This window comes from Protopterus annectens, chromosome 11.part0 (assembly GCF_019279795.1).
Source record: "Protopterus annectens isolate FY-2018-M chromosome 11.part0, PAN1.0, whole genome shotgun sequence".
Taxonomy (NCBI): domain Eukaryota; kingdom Metazoa; phylum Chordata; order Ceratodontiformes; family Protopteridae; genus Protopterus; species Protopterus annectens.
In genome coordinates, this window is record NC_056745.1 from 1,149,856,365 (window position 1) to 1,149,876,573 (window position 20,209).

The 20,209-nt window shown below is 38.9% G+C and overlaps 1 protein-coding gene across 4 annotated transcripts in view; it reads left to right on the forward strand.

Moving 5' to 3' along the window:
- The window catches only part of FAM185A (family with sequence similarity 185 member A), a 1,394,841-nt gene that overhangs the window by 1,161,354 nt on the left and 213,278 nt on the right, over positions 1–20,209 (forward strand). The window contains exon 8 of one of the 4 annotated variants that reach the window (XM_044088507.1): positions 12,975–13,002. The exons of the other annotated variants lie outside the window; for them this stretch is intronic. Coding sequence (XP_043944442.1) covers positions 12,975–12,994 — 20 coding nt within the window. The 3' untranslated portion in view covers positions 12,995–13,002. The remainder of the gene's footprint in view (positions 1–12,974; positions 13,003–20,209) is intronic. 4 annotated transcript variants of the gene reach the window in all.

Consider the following 20,209-nt stretch of genomic DNA (forward strand, 5'->3'; position numbering starts at 1 on the left):
ATTATGAGCCCAAATGAAAATCTACTGCAGTACAAGTTGGTCAGTTTCTTATTGTTGGGTTGGGAGGGTGGCCTAATGGTTAAGGTGTTTGCCTTACAAACACAAGGTGCAGGGTTTGAGTCTCACAAGGGATAATTGGCTATGCTTAAAATGGCTCGCAAGGGCAGTTAGCTTAGTACTAACCTATGAACCTATGAACATGTCTAAGCTCTATGTATGCTGTTACAAATCAGACACCTGCCATACTTCTTCTTTCAGCTTTTCCCGATTTGGGGTCGCCTCAGTGGATCACCTGTCCACTCATGATTGGCAGTGGAGTTTTACGGTGACGAGTTGCCAGCCCGGCGCCCAACTTTCCACAGAAGGCACACACATGCACGTACTCACGCCTAAGGCAAATTTAGAGTGTCCATTTCACCTACAGCATGTCTTTAGGATGTGGGAGGAAGCCAGAGCACCCGGAGGAAACCCACACGACCACAGGAAGGACATGCAGACTCTGCACAAAAGGCACCCCAGCCAAGGATCGAACCGGAGAACCTTTTGCTATGAGGCGGCAACACTAACCACTGTACAACTGCGACCGCCCAGAAACCTACCATACTATATATTCTAAAAAGAAACTTGAGTTGACAGCTAATCTTGGACTATTAAAATGTTAACTGGCACCTAGCTGAGATTGCTATAAGAACTGTGCCTTACGTGTATTCATTCTAGAGAAGACATATGGATTAGCTGTATTTTGATAGCCAATAATAACCTGAAGTCAGTAGCTAGACATCTAAACTTTGATGACAAGCTGCTTACTCCACAAGGTTCACAGCATGACTAAAGGAGGATGGATGTTCTGAATATGAGCTATAGAAGACAGATGCAGGATAGTATACTAATACTGTGAAGGCATTAAGTGCAGTTTGCTGTAACTGAGAAGACAGCCTTTTCAGAAATACGTTTTGCACATCTCAACATTTGAATTTACCATTCTAATATAATAGCATTGAGGAAAGGAACAAATATGAGCCTCTATGTAATATAATCTACTCTATTTATTTAGGCTTTGCAAATATGATTTAACGTTTACAGTCTTATTCTTCTTCTTCTTTCAGCTTTTTTCCGGTTAGGGGTCACCACAAGCGGATCAGCTGCCTGCTCATGATTGGCAGTGGAGTTTTACGGTGCCGACGTGCCAGCCCGACGCCCAACCTTCCACAGAAGACACATGCACGCACACACTCACACTTAGGGCCAGTTTGGAGTGTCCAGTCCACCTACAGCATGTCTTTGGGATGTGGGAGGAAACCGGAGCACCTGGAGGAAACCCAAGCGATTTAACATTTACAGTATGTATCACAAATATAACATAATTTGAAATCTTAAATTTTCTGTACTGTTAACACTTTCACTTTTTTATATATGTATTTATATTTTAATACCCATGCTTGAATATGGCCTTTCATTTCTCGTTATGTATTCAGCCTACAATACTCATATAATATAGACTTTTGAAAATAAAATCTGCACATTCATTCTTTTAGCAGACCTCCCAGATGCACCCTTGCAATTTGCTAAAAAATTACAAATAGCTTTCAGTGCCTCATAGGGCCATTTTTCTTCATGCTACTGTAATTTACAAAGTGCTAAAATCTGGTCACTGCCCTTTAAGAGTGAAACTACCTTTGCAGTTTATTTATTTATTAACATTAGTTTACTAGGAAAGTCCGACTGAGTCAAGTGTACCCATTTTCAGAGGAGACCTGGGGAGAAAAGCTCCAATAAAAATTCCCTAGGTCAAATTCATGATAACAATGGAAATTGCACTTTACAATTTTGCTCCAATAAGAATTCCATAAGTCAATTCATGGTTACAACATAAATTAATGTTTTTCAATTTTATATTACATTTTTACAAATATCAGAAAATATACATACCTATAGTAGAAGCCCAAATTGCAGGGTTGTAGTTAGTAAGAATTGATTTTAGTGAATAAATGAATATGAGTAAAATAGTAGTCATTTGTCAGTAGTATCAATAATATAAATAAAGAATAAATAGTTTGAGAGTGTGCTGGCTAGGAGTAGAAGAGGAGAGGTAGCTAGGATGAGAAACAGATACTATGCAATTGAGAAGAGAACAGAGAAAAAGTAGTCAGTTAGGAAAGAAAGTTAAACATTGGAGGGGAGATAGAGTAGGATAAAGTTCTAGTAGTGACGTACTTTTTAACCAGGCTTGGAAGAGGGGCACAATACAACCATATACTCAGAAGTACACAGGGCAACATTTTCATTCTAGTACACCTTCCATCTAAAATGGCTGTAGTTCAAAATTCTCTCGACTTGGATCTGCTACCTAGAACCTCCTGCCTACAGACATCAACAATCTAGAAACTACTAAAAACTTCAAAGATGCACTTAAAGAACATCTCTTTACTGAATCTACCTCCAACTGCTACCATGACTATGGTTAGGTAACTTATTATCCCATATCATAAATATTAGAATACATTTAAGAAATGTTTCTCAGCCTCTTAATTTGGCATATTATATGCAAATATTTCACATATGTATAGAATTAATGTATTGTATTTATGATTGTGCTATTTTTATGCACATCTCAGCTTGCGTTTTGTATATATCATTTTTTATAATGCACTTTGACTGGATCTTTTAATGTTACTGCATCTGCATTCAGTTTTACTATGTTCTGAATTTTGCTTCGTACTCATTTTGTATACAATATTGTTGACTGAAAGACCATGATGTATTTTCTGCTCTTTGAGCTTGGACTGTGGCTGAAAAGGGTCAATAGGCCAAGCCACTTAACCTGAAAGCAAATAGTAAATCAATCAGTCCCTAAAAGTGATGTTTTCAAGCACTTGGAGTATTCAGATAGGGGAAAAATGAATACTAATAATTAGAAACTGGCACTCATAAATTTAAAATGCATTTTATATTATGTTACACTTAACTCACCTCAGTACAATTACTACTGCATGCTTAACCCACCTCTGTACAATTACTACTGAATGCTCTTTTACGATGTTCAAAAAGTTTTACTAGAAAATATCAAACATTCTCAGTGCTGTAATCCTTTATTTATAGACATTATTAATGGCCTACATGCCCATTAGAATAGGCTGCAAAATTCCATTGTATTCAGGTTTTTGATTTATATCTGGCTTTTCAGGGTAGGGAATGCAGAACTGATATGCAATATGGTAAAGTGTTACAGGAGTCATAAATAATGTGTGTGTGTGTGTGTGTGTGTGTGTGTGTGTGTGTGTGTGTGTGTGTGTGTGTGTGTGTGTGTGTGTGTGTGTGTGTGTGTGTGTGTGTGTGTATGTATATCTAATAGCTGTATGTATCTATATCTGTCCATTTATATATGAGTGAGGGGAATATATGTGTATTAAAACAAACAAGTAAACAAAACAACCTCAGCTTTGTATCAAAGTAAAAAAAATAGTAGTTGGTGCCTTTGGTTCAGCAGCTAGCACATCTGGTACATTTGCCTTTGATGCTGGAAGATGAGAATGCTGTGAGTTCTGTTCCCACTCCAGGTGCTTGGATTATGGCTCTGAGTTGTTAATGAGCTGCCTCTTGTAGTTAGGAATACAGGGTTTTATTCCTTCCACATTCATTTGCTAACCATGCAAGTCACTTGATCAGACAGTACTCCAGCATTGCCCTTGAAAAGCGACATTTGTGTCCAGTGGGCTTACCATTTAAAAGATGTATAAGAAAACTGAGCCAAAAAAATGAAGACAGAAAATGTTTTATTGTCCACAGTAAGCACATTCATCCACAAATAATTCACATGGGCTTCATGAGACTTATCATCCAATAACAAATATTTTAAATAGGTTCCAGAGTTAATTACATGATAAAAAGACAAGATTGTTTCTTGTTCAATAAAATGCTTCAAAAATCAGTCAATACATCTAAAACATTACATCACAGGCTATATCTGAAATCCACTGGAATAAAAATAAACTAAAACTGCTTTAATGATTTTAATTTTGATTTAATGCTAACAAGCTCATTTAAACTAGGTGTGAAGTTAGCTCCCAACTGTATTTGCTCCTGCATTCTTTTCTTCATGCAAAATTCTTATGTCTCCTTTGCTAGTATTAATTTATTCCCTGCCAAATGTAAAAAAAAGATCAATGTTTCAAGTCATACCCATCACAACATATCTGTAAAAAGCTTTATAATTATTTTTATTTTGATAGAAAGTAAATTATCCCTTACTCTAAAAGCTAATTTTCTCATAGGTTTTCCTACTTAAAAAGCTGGGCATTAGCCAATTACATTTTCAGCGTTGTCAGTGTTACATGTAAATTGTCAGTTAGTCCTATAACTCCTTTCTGTTTCTGAGTCAACATGTAAAAAAATGGACTGTTACCCTTGTATTTACAGTATTTGACAAAAAAAGTGGAAAGTCATTTTCTTTTTACTAATCTGCTCCTTATATTCTGACATCCCCAGCATGTTCTTTATATTACCACCCTTTTATAGGTAAATGCCAGAGTGTCTCCAGTAAGTGATTATAAACTAGGGTTTACTATTAAGATTTTCCATTTTCTATCTCTAATATTTTAATCTCTACTGTCTACAGAATAGTCTGACACCACTATATGCTTGCTGTTCACAGTTAAGTACTAGGCAATTAGTCTGCAGATTATCACAAGCCTAGCTTATAACACATATTCAAAATTTCTTAGTAGCCTTAAGGAAGGCAAGACAAGCTAGATGGGGGGGTATAATTTGAGACTGCCCGTCCAAGGGTCCTACTCTGCGTGACTTGCAGTGGAAGTTTGCTCCAGAGGTGAGGGAAATGTTGGTATAGGAATCTGTCATGCCAGTGTGTCTTATTTATCTTTTGATAAAAGTTTAGGTCTTTTAACCAGGTATTTCAGGTACTAGTTGTTATGTGAAGGAATAGGAGGTTAGAGAGTGTTAACTCTTTCCTAGCTGAAAAGTCAAATCACAGATCTCCATGAAGTAATCTATAGTAAACTGTGTACAGAGAGAGAAGGTTGCTAGTCTGTCCTGATAACTTAGATTTTTGAGGCCACAGATCTTTTAGATATGAACCTCCGAGATCTCTTAAGTTGGTTAATATGTTTAGATAAATAAATGTAAAAAGGTGCATTATAGTCATTTGTGGGTCTCATGTGATACGAGTAAAGGGGAATTTAGACTTCGGATCTAGTGGAAATGTCCTTGAAATTTCAATTTGCCAGATTGATGGCTTTCTGGGCTACTACACAAATAAGATGTCAAAACAATAAGGAATTATAATTAAGACTGCTTAGATCCCATACAACAGTGTCTGATTGGGTGAGGAGAGTGACACCTATATGCTATCTGAAAACTTTTAGTTTACCAAATTGAACTTTGCTACATTTTTTCATATTTAATTTGAGACCATTTTTCCTTGCTGCAACATGTTAGAGCAATTGTGAGTCAGTGAAAGATATAATAACATGACTCAATTCAAGGTCATTTGCAAACTCTGATAAACATAGGTCAGGAGTGTTGGTCTAATGGTCTGAGACAGCAAATAGGAGAGTGCCCAACACTGAGCCCTGTAGTATATCACTGGTAATTTTTGCTTTCAGAAGTGGCACCTGTGATTCTAACAAAATGGGTTCTGATGAACAACCAGTTAGGTGTCCGCTGCAAAACATAAGGATTTATATTCAGATTTACAAGTTTGACAATAAAGCCTGAATCGGGAACTGTCAGAGGCTTTGGCCAGGTCCAGATATGCTATATTTACTCTATAAATGCTACTCTGCTTCAGTTTCTTTTTCAAAGAAGTTAATGAGGTTACAAAGGGAGGACCTTCCTTTGACAAAGCCAGATTGATGAACATCCAAAGTTTAGATATGTCCAAATTAATGAGTTCTGAGATGATGCATTCCATAGCTTTATATATGAGGCTAGTGGGACTAATGGGTCTGTAGCTATCAGGACCAGTGACTGGGCCACCCTTATGTAACTGCAATACAGTTTCTGATTTCCAGGCCTCAGGAATGTAACCAGTGGGGAATCTTGGATTAAATGGTTAAGTAGGAGTTCATATAGGCCATATTTGGCACTTAATCAGGTAACCAGGTATATTATCAAGGATATGAGTGAGATGTATTTAGCTTTTGAGATGGCTAAGTGAACTTGTTCCATAATAATTAAAGGGGGTGACTTGGATTGTGGAACCTGTGGAATAGTTATAACTGGGGGTGATGTAAAATTTGGGTCAAAGTGGACAGTTTTATTGTGGACTAGCTGTGAACATCGTTGGGTGTTAGTTAACTTGCTGACATTGTTTAAGAAAGATTTGAATTGAGTTTTGGTTTTAGTAGCTTTGTTAAATTCATACTCAGATTTGAACCTTATAATGTTTCCCTTAAGTTATTTACTCATTTGCTTAAGTGTGCTCTTAATGTAGGTAGAATGAGGCCTCTTATAAAGCATTAAGCAGTTTCTTTCTCTTGTTATATTTATTTATACAGATATTCTACCATAGGAGTTTGTTTTCAAATTTCTCATTATATTTGCTGCAGACTGGGACTGCCTTGTTATTACAACTATTTACGTGAGAATGGAAATAAGAGGTATATGTATTAGCTTTAGTAAAAGGATCCATTGAGGTAGATTACAGTGAAGTTTATTAATGTCATTAAGAAGGAGGTCTGGTTTTGAGATGTCAATAAATACTGAGTTATTTACAGGGGAAGTACCCCCAGTTTTAAAAGAAAAGGTCACTGATACATATGGAGTTGTGCATAAAATGGCAGTATATATATGAACTAGATCAAGGATGCTAGGATTCTTACGATCTGTAAAACAGACTTAGCAATACAATGTCAAGGAAGCACTGGGCATGCCAACTACTTGCTGTGTAGATTAACCAGTTTATTGCTGGAACCTATTCATCTGGTCTGTCCAATTCAACTGATGACTGCCGAGTTGTTTGTTGGATCCGATCAGGCCATTCTAGTGCTCCCTGCCTCATGCTCCTTTAAGACTTTTACCTCCCATAATCTTCCTGTTCATTAATTCTCCTCAGATCATGTTTGTTGCCTTTAGTGTATGGATGGAGCTTTTCAGCCAGAGCTAAGTGCTCCACTTTTTTCACGTTTTTTGGCATTCTGCACTTTTTCTACCCTTACAGGTATTTCTGTAAATCCCTTTTAGGATGTGTCTTTTTATTGTTTAAAATGCTTTCTCCTTTTACTAAAATATTTAGTTTATAGCTAATTTCTTTTTTTCTCACATTGCTTGGACAGAAGGCCTGGTGACTCATTTCATCCTTCTTGAAAAAGGTGTGTGTGTGTGTGTGTGTGTGTGTGTGTGTGTGTGTGTGTGTGTGTGTGTGTGTGTGTGTGTGTGCGTGTGCATGTGTGTGTGTTAAATAAATTCCTTTCGTTATTAAGACGTGTTGAAGGTTTGACTTTAATTAGTTCTAGCCAGATTCTGTAGTGTTGTTTCCTATTAAGTATTACTCAGTTTCTTTTTCTGAGTTGTGGTGGGTATGGACAAGCCAGCTAAGCCTGAGAAAAGCATCAGAAAGTGTGCCAAGTGTGGCCACAGGACACACACAATCTTTACATGATGTACATAAGGGATGAAATCTCTTTCTGCAGACTACTCAATATGAAAGTCCTTAAGGTCATGCTTGTTAGCAGACCACAAGAACAAGTAAATTCTGAAAAGACTACTTTGCTAAACTACGTTGCAAACAAGTCTGAGAAAGAAAAGGAGAAATGGGCGGCGCAGTGGTTAATGCTGTCACCTCACAACAAGAGGTTCTCTGGTTCGATTCCTGGCCGGGGTGCCTTCTGTGCGGAGTTTGTATGTTCTCCCTGTGTTCGCGTGGGTTTCCTCCGGGTACTCCGGTTTCCTCCCACATTCTAAAGACATGCGTCTGGAGCATTTCTCCCCGGGCCTCTGCTGAAAACAGGATCTGTGGAACCTAGTCGGACTTTCCCGGTCAACAAATGTTAAATAAAATAAATAAAAAAATAAAAAGAGTGAGACAAAGACGTTGAATAAAAAAAAAATGAAGTGGATGATTCTAGGCCATCCTTGGTCCCAAAAGTACTGAGATTGGAACCTATTCTGCCTTCTGTATTGGTGAGAGAGTCTTATCCTTTGACTCCAAGTCAGAACAAACAGCAATTAGTGACAAATCTCCAAAGCCTTCTATTAGGAGGCATTAATCTGAAAGAGAGCTGCCTTGCTTTATCTCCAAGTCATCATCCACATCTTCCTTGTGGTCTTTCAGTTCTTTCAGCAGTATCTCTGACAGAGATTGGAAATATATAGTAAGGACCTTTGCGAAGGCTCATACTGAGATGTGTGTCATCTCATCCCAGTTGGTATTTAGGGCAGATATGGTTGGTCTTCTCATCACTCATACTTGCCCTTTTTTTGGTCCATGTTTTGTCACTGGTAGTTTTGGAGCAGTGGCATCACCTGGAACCTTTACCTTCTATGCTGACTGGCTCCCTTATCTTGGCACTGGTTCTCACTCATCCAGTTCACTAGATGACAAAAAACTTTGATATCAGCTGAATTTTGGGACCTGGACTTTGTCACCAACCAACTTGATACTGTTTTGCTGTCAGACTCCTTGATCTTTAAATATGTCTCCACATATCTCCTTCCTGATGCCCCCTGGGTTGTCAGTATTCAGGATTCCCTCCTTGGCACCATTTATGTCCACATCAGTGGGCACAGTTGTTGCACCGAGCTTGGTTTCTTTGATACTGGCAGACCTGGAGTCACTGTTTAGTGTGATGGAGAAGATTGCTTTTTCTCCCAAGGGCACCAGAAAAGACTCCAGTGATACTGGCTCCAGCTCCAGACACCCAGCAATCTGTGGCTCATCCTTCTCAGCAAATATCCTATATTCAGTATGGATTTCCTCAAAAAACCTACATAGCTTTCTTTTAAGTCCTCTGGGGAGTCAGATTCTCCCCTACCAGTGTTTCTTAAAAGATGATGTGGAGTCTGAAGCACATAGACTCCCCTACAGAGTTGTTGTCATCCAACACTGACTTAGATGATTGAGAGGATTTCCACCAATCCCCTCCAGAAGATGCCATTGGCAAAATCCTGGAATTGGTGAGACAGAGAAGATCATGGCCAATTTGTCCTGACCCCAGGACAAGGAAGTGCTTTTTGAGACATGGTTCTGCACTTCTACCTCCTGGGTGGTCCCTCCTGTTTATTGTGTGTTACACATGGCCACCAGGAGTGCATAACAGGAACCTGATTCTTCAGAAACCACTCCATGAAAATCAATAAAATTCTTTTTTCCCCTAAACTCAAGCAGCACTATTCAGAAGGATCACTGCTTGTCTCTATGTTCATAACTTCATCCACCAAGTGAGAGCTTTCAGATGATACAACAGCTGTCCATCCAGAAATAAAAGACATCCAGGGTGATGGAGAGAATGGAAGAGTGTGCATACACCTCTGGTACCTTTGACTTGAGGCATTGAACTATGTTACTCCAATAAATCATTTCCAAAAAAATTTAACAGAACAAGTTTTAGACTGTTTGAGAAAGACACCCATACCAAAGTCAATGAAATGGCTAGAGGCCACAGTGTCGACTATACTCAACATTATCTACCTCCTCATTCAGCTCTTAGTTAATGCAGCCAGTGGAGTGTCCAGGGTGGTGAGCATAGGAATTACCATGAGGCATCATGCCTTGATTTGCCTTTGACTTTGTGGACAATTCTAAGCCATCCTACATTAACATCCTAAATGATGGTACAACCTTGTTTGGACCTGCAGTGAAAGAAAGGTTATTGAAGTGTGAGGTGTTACTGAGGGAAAAATCTTAAAGGAGCTTGAAGCAGGGAGCACTAGTAAGGCTGGATTGGATCTGACAAGTGGCTCTCTGCCCATCAATCATATCAGATGGACCAGGATGAAGTTTACAGTGTGACATGCTGATGTTTATATGTACATGGTTTATTTTGACTTTTTATCTGTAGACTTAAACTAAATATGTGTGTGTTGTTTTTTTTTTAAAGTTAATTGGATTGTAAGTCACATGATGTTTTCTATTTAAGGATGGTATTTAAGTAATTGCTTTTTGGTTTATTTCAGCTCTTATGAAGTTCTAATAAATTATAGAATGAAAGTACTTAGCTAATAAACGGCAATCTCTTTTGTTGTGTATATGAAAAGTCGAGCAGTTTTTTGCTGTTTGTTTGCAATTTCCAGATGTTTGGATTCCACTTATATAATATAAAGAACTTTTATGGCAGCTACATTTGAATGCTAATGAAAAACCTGGGCTAAATGATGCAATTTCTGTTGCTATTGCATTAAAGTTAAGGGCAACTAAGCTGTAAAAATGATTTTCTTTTATTTTATTCCAAGTTTACTCCAAATTGAATATTATTTCATTGCAGCAGCATACACTTGTATGAGATATGGAAATTTTTATATGTATGAGATGTATACACAATATATTTTTTAGTATTGCTTGATTGATTTAAGCAGCCATATATAAAAATTTATGGATATATTTTTATATATTTTTTACAATAGATATGTGACAGAGCCAAAATTAATGACACCTATCAGAAATCTCAGTAAAGAATGGATACAAGTATGCCCTCTTACAGACTTTTGTCATTATTGAACATGCATTTGGTCTGTTGAAGACCCACTGCAGTTGCTTGAATGTGTCTGGGGTTGTCAAGCGGTATGACCCTGTCACATTCAGTAAAATATATTCAGTCTGCACATTTTTAAAAAGTGGAATGTATTATAATGCATTAATGGGTTCTTACAGTGTGATTTGCTTATGTGGCAGGATCTTGTTCTTATGTCATAGTTCAGAATTTGCTAACAGTGCTAAATAATTTTATTTGGCTTCTGGGTATTTTTTAACCATGAAATAATTGATCATATTCAGTTATTTTAGTTTATGTATAAGAGTAACATGACCAAGAATAAAACAGCATTTATTTCACGTGTTTTTTTATTTTTATTTATAGAATAATTTGTAGGTTCATGGTCAGTTTGAAAGTTCTGCTAAATCTGTAGACTGAATAGTTACATTTGTAAGGGAGAGGTTAGGTTCATGTGTTCATTTCCAAAGGGTTCCCTGATCTGGTGTTAACTCCCTCAGCATTGTATTCTAGGCACATACCTTCAAGTAGAACTGGATCAGACAAGCATTGCGTAATAGACCACCCGATGGTCACACCTTAGTTGCTTATTGTAAACAGAATGTAGTGACTATTCCTGAAGCCTTGCATTTTCAACCTGCCTTGATGTTTCTAGTAAGCAGCCTTAGTACCTTTTCAAATTGTTTTAGGTGACTTGTCCAAAGGCCATAATATGTAGTATCGTATTCTGCAGTGGATCAAATCATTGAGGTCTGAAGTGATCTAACAATCACCCTCGGATGACTAGACATGTCTTTTACAATTTAATGGATTACACTGTATGCTTCTTGAAGGTAGACAACTAGTCATGTTTAAATTGCCATGTAGACACTACCCAGTTTTGCTGCAACCAAAGCTAACAAGATATATTAATTAGTAGCATTTGGACACTCAGGGAAGATGAGAGCAAAAAAAAAAACAGAAACCATCATTTCCAGGATATGCTATGCATTCAGTCAAAAGGCCTTTAAAAATTGACTTTGAGATATCAAAGTGAAATAAATACTAAATGACTTAGCCAATTATAAGAGCAGTTTCTATTGAATAAAAACATTTATCACTAAAGTATATTTTTTAACCTCAGCTTCCCTGAATGCAGAAGTTGTACATGTTACAGTATACATTGCCATGTACCATTTTCCCCAGGTCATTGTTAATGATGTCTTTTGTATGATTGTTCTGTTATTTTATAATCATAATTTATGTTTTCTTTTTTTTTACTTGGCCCCATAATGCTACATTTATTGGCATTAATGGTGAGTGCATTACTACAACATCACGTTATATTTTTCAAAACCACGTTGTAAAACTCTGATATCTTGTACTGAAGTACAGTTTGTGATGAGCAACATATCTGGTTATCAACAGCATGGTTCCCACTTTTATATCTGAGAAGAATAGTACAAAAATAATTGGTTTTATGGGAATATACTTTTAATCCCCACAGAGAGAGATGGGTATCCTCCTCACCCTGACTGGTTTTGCTCTGTTGCTTAACCAGTGTTTCACCTATTGAATTGCATATAGTTTGACATTTTGTGCTTTTTGTTTAATTACTGGGTATTCCTTTATGTATTATACATGTATTATTTCAAATTATTATTATTATTTATCATTATGATTTATGCACTGAATGCCATAATAAGGACAGGACAAATACCATACACTGTGAATCCTTTGTTACTGCTTTTACCTGCTCAAGGAATGCCAGATTATTGAAAAGACAGGGCCTTCACTTAACAAGCCTATACTCTACCAAACCTAACAGAAGTAGTTCCTCATGCGCCATTTTGCATTAGATACATTATGACTGTCTCCATGATTTTAACTCTCTCCATGATTTTAAACAGGCTGATGGGTCTAAAATTGTATGAGTTTAATATGAGTTGCAGTTTGTGAATTTGTATTACTTGTAGCCCATGTTAGGGAAGTGCCTATATTCTTTCAATTGTTTAACTTGCTCTATAAAGGTTTAGTTCAGGTTTCTTGTTTCTGCATAGGGAACTACAAGGTATGTCATTTGGTTCTATTGAACTTGATTTTTAAAATTTTATGCGTGGCAAATGTTGTTATATCTGTAGTAACAGACCGGATTTCTTCTGTTGTGTGTACAGTATTCTGACCATGATGCTACTACAAGTAACATCACAGTAGCCTGTATCTGGTAGATCACTTCATTGTTTATTGATACCATTCACAATTCATCTTGTTGAGGTTTCTGCAGTAATGAAAGAATATAAAGAACATTTTTTTTTTATTTCAACCTTTGAGATCAAGCTGCTATCGTATGATATGAAAAGTAAGTAGTACTATATTTTGTGTACTTTTGTTTTTATAACTAGGGCAGTGTTTGCATGCTTAGTAGTACCCCTTTTTTTCTTTTGGATATCTTTATTAATTTTGTGACTCCACGGGTAGATTTTCTTCATTGAATTTACCTGCATGTTTGTGTCTTACTGCTATGTGTTCATGAATGAATGCAGATGTTTAACATTTGTGGCATCATAATTTTTACTGTGAAAGTCTAAGACTGATGATTATTTTTCAAGGAGTTTGATTTCACTGCTCTGTTAAAGATAATGGTGCAATGATCTGTGTCAATTTCAGAGGGTATAGCCATGGAACTGGAGCAGAACAATCATAGATTTTCTCACTATAATGTTAAAGATATTACTAAATCACTGACTCTATTCGAATGTCATGCCATTTATTCTAAATTGTTTAAATCAACTTAGTCAATTAAAATGTGGGCATATTTATGTGATCTTGATCAGTTTGCTCATTGTTTAGGTAGTTATGTATCCCCATAAGACTGTATTTTAACTCATTTTTGAATCCAGGAGTTTGGTCAGGAAATCCCCATGTTGCTGACAGGACATAGATGCTGTACAGTAGAGTCCTACAATATTATGTTCTGTACCAGTGATATTAATTATTATTTGAGCAATTTCTTGTCTTGAGCTGTTTTCTTGGCTTTTTTGGTGTTCATGTACAAATATTGAGAAACAGTAGTCTATCCCATTACATCTGCAACAGTGAAAGGAGCTAATACACTGGAATGTGTGTTATCTATTTTAGATCTTTAAACATGGCTCATATTTATTATCTGCTTGCAAATTATGCAAGATGAGTCTGTGCTGTCTTGCATACTTCACAAGACTATCCTGATTCATAGACCCTCACACTGCCTACAAGCCCAGCTTTATATTCTAGGCATTGAGGTCCAAATATCCTTACTATGCAAATTTTGTGCAAGACCTGGGCTGACAAGGTAAAGTTGTACACATCAATCTTTCCTTGCATACTTACATTTCCTTGATGAGAGCTGTGCAGGAAGAAGGGGAACCATTTCATTCTGCTTGGGTTGCCTTTGTATGTAAGTGTGTGCTTATATATATCTGTCATCATGTGTGTTAGTACTGGGACAGTGTGTGCGTGGGGGTCTTGAGGTCTCAGTAAATGAATATATATTGTAAGACTGTGCGTTTGTCTGTGTGTGAGTGTGCATGCTTGAGGAGGTACTTTTTTGTGTGTTCTTAGTAGCTAGAGTGCTGCATCGATTAGTTGTTTCATATGCTCTTTGGAGTGATTGATAGTCATGCCTTTGTGGGAAGGTGAATGACTGTAAATCACTAAATATCTCAATACAAATATTTGCACATTGGTGCTGGGAAAGTTGTACTACTGTACCCTTTTCTATGAGTACCAGGACAGATTTCATTAATGGTACATGTGTTAATATTCTCCAAACAAAGGAAGGTTTTTTAATCATCCATTCTAATTTTGAGATTTCTAGGATTTAAGGAAATCACCTTTACCTCTTCTTATCATGTGAATTTTTAATTTCTTTATTTTTTTATTTTGGAATTTGAAGATGTTTAAATTTTAAAAAGAAGGCAATGGGGATAGCAGATTTCCATTTCAGTACTTTTACTCCTTGTATCTACATTTATCTTAATGATCTTGATAGCGTAGTGGAACTTGGAGTGCAGTCATCCAATGAAATTATTGTATTTGCCATCTTGATTGCAATTATTTTGATTTATTATGTGCTATTGTCGATGCTGGAAACAGTGCTGTGGTGTTTGCTTTCATTTTATTATAACATTTATTACATTTTAATGGATCAGCATTCAGTATTTTCCAGAGAAAATAATTCACTGAGCCAGATCTTTTAGCATTCTTTACATCTGTACTCTTGCTGCTGCTTCTACTGCTGAAAACAGTATCTATCCCTTTCTGGCAGAGATGTTTAAAGATCAGAGGAAGATTGCTGCAGCATATTTTTTTTTTTCTCAGTGTAAACCACTCCACTTCTTCTGGCACTGAACTTTCTTTTTTTGTCCTTTTTATGGCAGCAGGAGAATTTTTTAATATATATTGCTTGTAACCTAATGTTAATACTGTGGATCATCATCATCTTTCCTAATCATCAACCCCATTTTTCTATTTTCTGCATGGGGTAAGGGTGTCGTGTTATCTTTCGCCATCTTTCTCGATTCAGTGCCATTCTCTTACTTTTTTTGGTAGTCATGTATGACGGTCACAAGTCTTTTCTCCCACAATCCATTCATCTCTTTGCTGGACACCTCTTGCCTTCCTACTGTCTGTCCCACATCATCTTCACCAAATTGTCATCTTCTTTCCTGCTCGTCAGCACAAAACACTGTAATCTGTTCTTTTTCACCTTTTCTGCATTTGGAGCTGTTTGGGCGTCTGTTCTTATGTCTTTATTTCTTCATCTGTCCCACAATGTGCATTCTGTCACCCATCTCAGGAATTTATCTCCAGCAGCTCTAGTTTTCTCAACTGCTCTGCCTTCACTGCCCAGGTTTCTGTACCATACAGTAGTACTGGTTGCACCACTGTTTTGCATACTTTATTTTTCAGCTTCCTTGGCATTCTTCTGTCACACATTACACCTGACACTCTGTGCCAGTTGGCTGCAGCCTCTCTGATTCTAGCTTTGACCTCTTCACTTCTCTTCTCTTTAACCACCTCTCCGTAGACACTTAAAGCTGTTAACCTGTTCCACTATTTTCCCTTCTGCTATCTCAGTTGTTAGCTTCTGCTTTCCCCATTTGCTGCCATTACAGTTGTCTTACCTGTTCTCAGTTCCATCTTGTGTACCTTCAGTTTTACATTCCGTAGCCCTAGAATTTGCAGAAATACTTGTTCAGAGTCTGTCTGTAATGTCCCATCATCTGCATACAGCGCATTTGTTACTCAGTCCCCTCTAACCTGTTTGGTAATGTCATCTGTCACCATAATGAACAGCAATCTGCTCAGAGCTAAACCCTGATGCACACCCAGTCTGACTGGAAACTCCTCTGTGAGTCCGACCACTGTTCATACTTATGTCACTGTGGTCTTCTACATAGCCTGCACTAATTCTAGCAATGTTTCCAGGATTTCAAACCATCACAAGACTTTCCAAATCAGCTTTTTTGATACCTTGTTATATGGTTTCTTCATACCTAAGACTGCCCATTTGGACTCTTTCCTCATCTATAGTGGCTTCTCAGCTGTCTATCTTACTGCAAACGTTAGGTCAGTTGTGCTCACCTTTTTAAATTTTTTCCATCTCCTTGGACCTTATCCTACCTGCTTGCTTCCTAGTGCGCTATGTCCATGCTGAGTCTACCAGCCATTCTCCTACCCGACTGGACTACTCCTGCATTGCTGAAGCTGGTTGTGGATCCTAAGGGTGTCCTGTGGGCTCAGCTGTCTGTGCTTCCATCTGGGGCAAGTTATTTTTATATGCACCCCACTACATCCGAAGGCAACTCCCTTCTTTGGAATGTGCCTCCCCTTAGGGAGCATCATCGATGAGCATTCTCCCACCCAGGATGGACACATCCATCCCTCCCTCCCTGCTGCTATGTTAGTTGCTCCAGCCACTGATTGAACTTGAGTTGCCTGGCAGTATTCAGGGCTTTATCCGTCTACGCCACTGGAGCTGTTAACTCACTCTCCATTTTGATCATGTCTGCCATGACCTCATCTGAGCCTGCTACTTTCCCTGGCTTTATTTTCCTTAGTGCTTTTCTTACTTATTGTAGGCTGGGCTCCGCTTCTTCCTTTATTGTAGGCTGTGTCTGTAGGGCACTGCAGCTTCTGTACAGTTATTTTTAATCAGAAGCTGCTGGAAATACATCTTACATCTGTCTTTGATGATCAGGTTGTTGCTGGTATCTCTTATGAAGAGTGTCTGATGAATATCTACTTTATCTTTCTGCCTTTATTTATTTATTTTTTTCCATCTGCTGAGTCACTTTCCAGAGTTTGGCAGAGTGCTTCTGATGCCTTGTTCTTTTTTTTGCAACTGCTGTCATAGCCTTTTTGTTAGCCAACCAGTATTAATTCTTAGTTTGGTCCATCTTTTCTATCTCTCACCTTTTCCTACACTCCTCCTTTCTTTTGATGACTTTCTAGACTCCTTCATTGTACCACCAGCTTTCTGTATGTACCTTATTTCCATACCTGACTTAGCTGCATATCTGTTCTGTAGTCCTCACACATGTTATTTTGGGGAACTGCTATTTCCTCTTCTTCACAAGGTAAAAGAACCCTGAGTATTTCCATGAATTCTTGTATTTTTGCTCCAGTAAAGTGCCATTAATTTGTAGTCTCTTTTGACTGTAGGGCTTTCTCTGACCATGGCTTGCAGGTGAATGTGCCAGCCAGTGGTTTAGGGTGTAGGCTGACTGTTTCACTGGCAAGGAATTTTTAATGCCCTTTCCGTATAGGCTCATAGGAGATTACTAGGTTAACAGCTTAAGAGCCCTTCCAAACCTAGCCAGTATAACCCAATTTTACCTAATGTATAGGTTCATAGGTTCATACTAGGCTATCTGCCCTAGGGCATTTATAAGCCTAGCCAGTGTGTGTGTGGCTTTCACCACCCCTTAGGATGAGAATACTATACCCATTAGTTTGCTGTGCCTCTGTCCAGCAGTGACACAGAGATGATTCCCAGGGTAAACCTACGATCACCCATCCACTTGTCAAGATTTCTCTTGAACAGAGTCAGTGAGGGGCTCTGCCTCACATGGACTGGGATTCTGTTCCATAGTGTAGGGAGTCTCTGGGGGATGAATCTGTCCCTCCAGCACGTCCTATTTATATCCATGTTGAGGTTTAAGTCTCTTGCTCTCGTGGCTCTGGTTGATTTGGATTTTTTGAGGTGGAGCATGTCCATTAATTCCGGGTTGGACATGGCCTTGTATGTCAGGCAAAGGTCACCTCTGAGCAGACGGTATGCAACTGAATAGAGCTGGAGTTTCTTCAGTCGGGCAGCGTATGACATATGTTTGAGCCCCTTTATCCTTTTGGTGAGGAACTTTTGGGGTCTTTCCAACTGCTGCAGGTGTCGGGTAAGGTACATTCCGAATGGGGCGTTGTACTCAATCATTGGTCTGATAAGTGAAGAGTACAGGGGTACAATGACCTCTCCTGATCTGGATGTGAATCCCTTCATGATCAGGTGGGCAATGTAGAAGGTCTTCCTAACCACTCTGGCAATGTGAGTGTCGAAAGAGAGGTTACTGTCAACTTGGGTCCCCAGGTCCCTGATAACTTCTTCCGTGTTTAATGGATTACCACCTATGTGGTAATTAGGGGTTACCTTGTTTTTCCCAAAGGGTATGACTATACATTTTTTGGCATTAGGCTTAAGGCCATGGCTCTAGCACCAGTTATCCATTTCTATGAGACCTTTCTGGAGGATGTCTGTGTCTGATGGAGTGTCAATTATGGTGCCCAGTTTGCAGTCATCTGCAAATTTTGTCAGCCACAATCCCCTATGTTTGCCTGCACTTCAGAAAAATAAATGCCGAACAAGAGGGGGCCCAGGACTGAGCCCTGTGGGACACCGCTCGTGACCGGCTTAGAGTCTGACATGGCACCAGCAACTCTAACCCTGTGGGTTCTGTCCTTGAGCCAGTTTGCAACCCATCTTGTGACATATGGGTTTACATCTAAGCTGGTGAGCTTTTCTATGATGCCCGAGTGGGGTATTGTGTCGAACGCTTTTGCTAGGTCAAGGTAGGCTGTGTGAACTGCCTTACCCTCATCAATGGCCTTAGTGACTGTTTGAAAAAGTCGACCAAGTTCAAGAGGCAGGATCTGCCCTTGACAAAGCCAAATTGGGTAGGATCCAGTGTCTGTAGGTCCCCAATGTCTTCATTTATGAGTTCCATTATGATCCTCTCCATAGCTTTGCAGACAAGGCTCGTCAAGCTTATAGGGTGGTAATTTCCAGGGTCCGTAGAAGCACCGCCTTTGTGGAGTGGGACCACAGTTGCCGTACGCCATTCTTTGGGTACGTATCCTGTAGTAAGGCTAAGATTAAACAGCAGCCTTATGTGTGGGTTTAGTTCCTCATTGAGTTCGTGTAGCACACAGCCGGGGACACCATCCGGTCCCATTGATGCTGTTTTTTGCTTTAGAGAGCAGCTCTCACCTGGGCATCTGAGATGTTTGGGAGGCTAGACTCTGGTGGGATAGATATTTCTCCTTTTGGGGGGGAGGGAGAGAAATTTGCACTGAACCTGTCTGCCAGTATGTTGGCAATGTCTGTGGGTTCAGTGATTTTTTATCATTTTGGACTGATTCTGAGCATATCTGGGAGTTTCCACCCAGGTTTCTAACATAGCTAAAGAAGGCCTTATGATTGTCTTTTGTGTCTTTAGCGATTTTTCTCTCAAAGTTGGCCTTGGATGATTTTATGAGTGATCGTAGTTTTCTGCTAGTATTGATCAGAGATGCCTTCCCTTTTAGGGATTTTGCTCTGTCATGTAGTAGCTTTCTCCTCTTGTTGTAGAGTTTGTTTATGGCTGGGGTCCACCAGACCGGGCACCTGCCTTTGGTGGAAAGGGTCTTGATTTTATTAGGGATTGCTTGATCCATACATTCCTGGAGGTGCTCATAGAAGGCATTTGTAAGGGTTTCAGCAGTTTGGGTTGTGGTTTCCACTGGCTCGGGGGCCTTGAAGGATACCACTCCAGTCTTAAGAAGTGTGAAGTTTGCTTTTGAGAAGTTCTTCACTGTGGTCTTTTTTGCAGGGGGTGGGGGCGGGATGTGGATCTCCAGTGAGATTAATTTATGGACTTATCTCACCAATGAGGGATATACTTCCGGTGTGGAGCATTATGTCCCCATGTTTGTGATGATCAGGTCTAGTATATTTTCTCCTCTTGTGGGAATGGTGACTAGTTGTTCCATAGCATTTGAGTTTATGAACTCCAGGAACCTTTGGGCTAGGGTGTTGGGGCTTGAGTAATGTTCCCAGTCTATGTTTGGGTAGTTGAAGTCACCCAATATGATGGTGTTTGGAGAGACATTCATACTCTCCAGTGTCTTCAGGAAGGCTGTGTGGGTTTCCTGAGTTTGAGAGGGTGGTCTGTAGCATGCTACAAACTGTAGGGCAGTTTTACCTATGGTTAATTGCACCTGGATGGTCTCCGATGCTTCATGCGTTGCCACTAACCTGGAGGTGTGGGTAT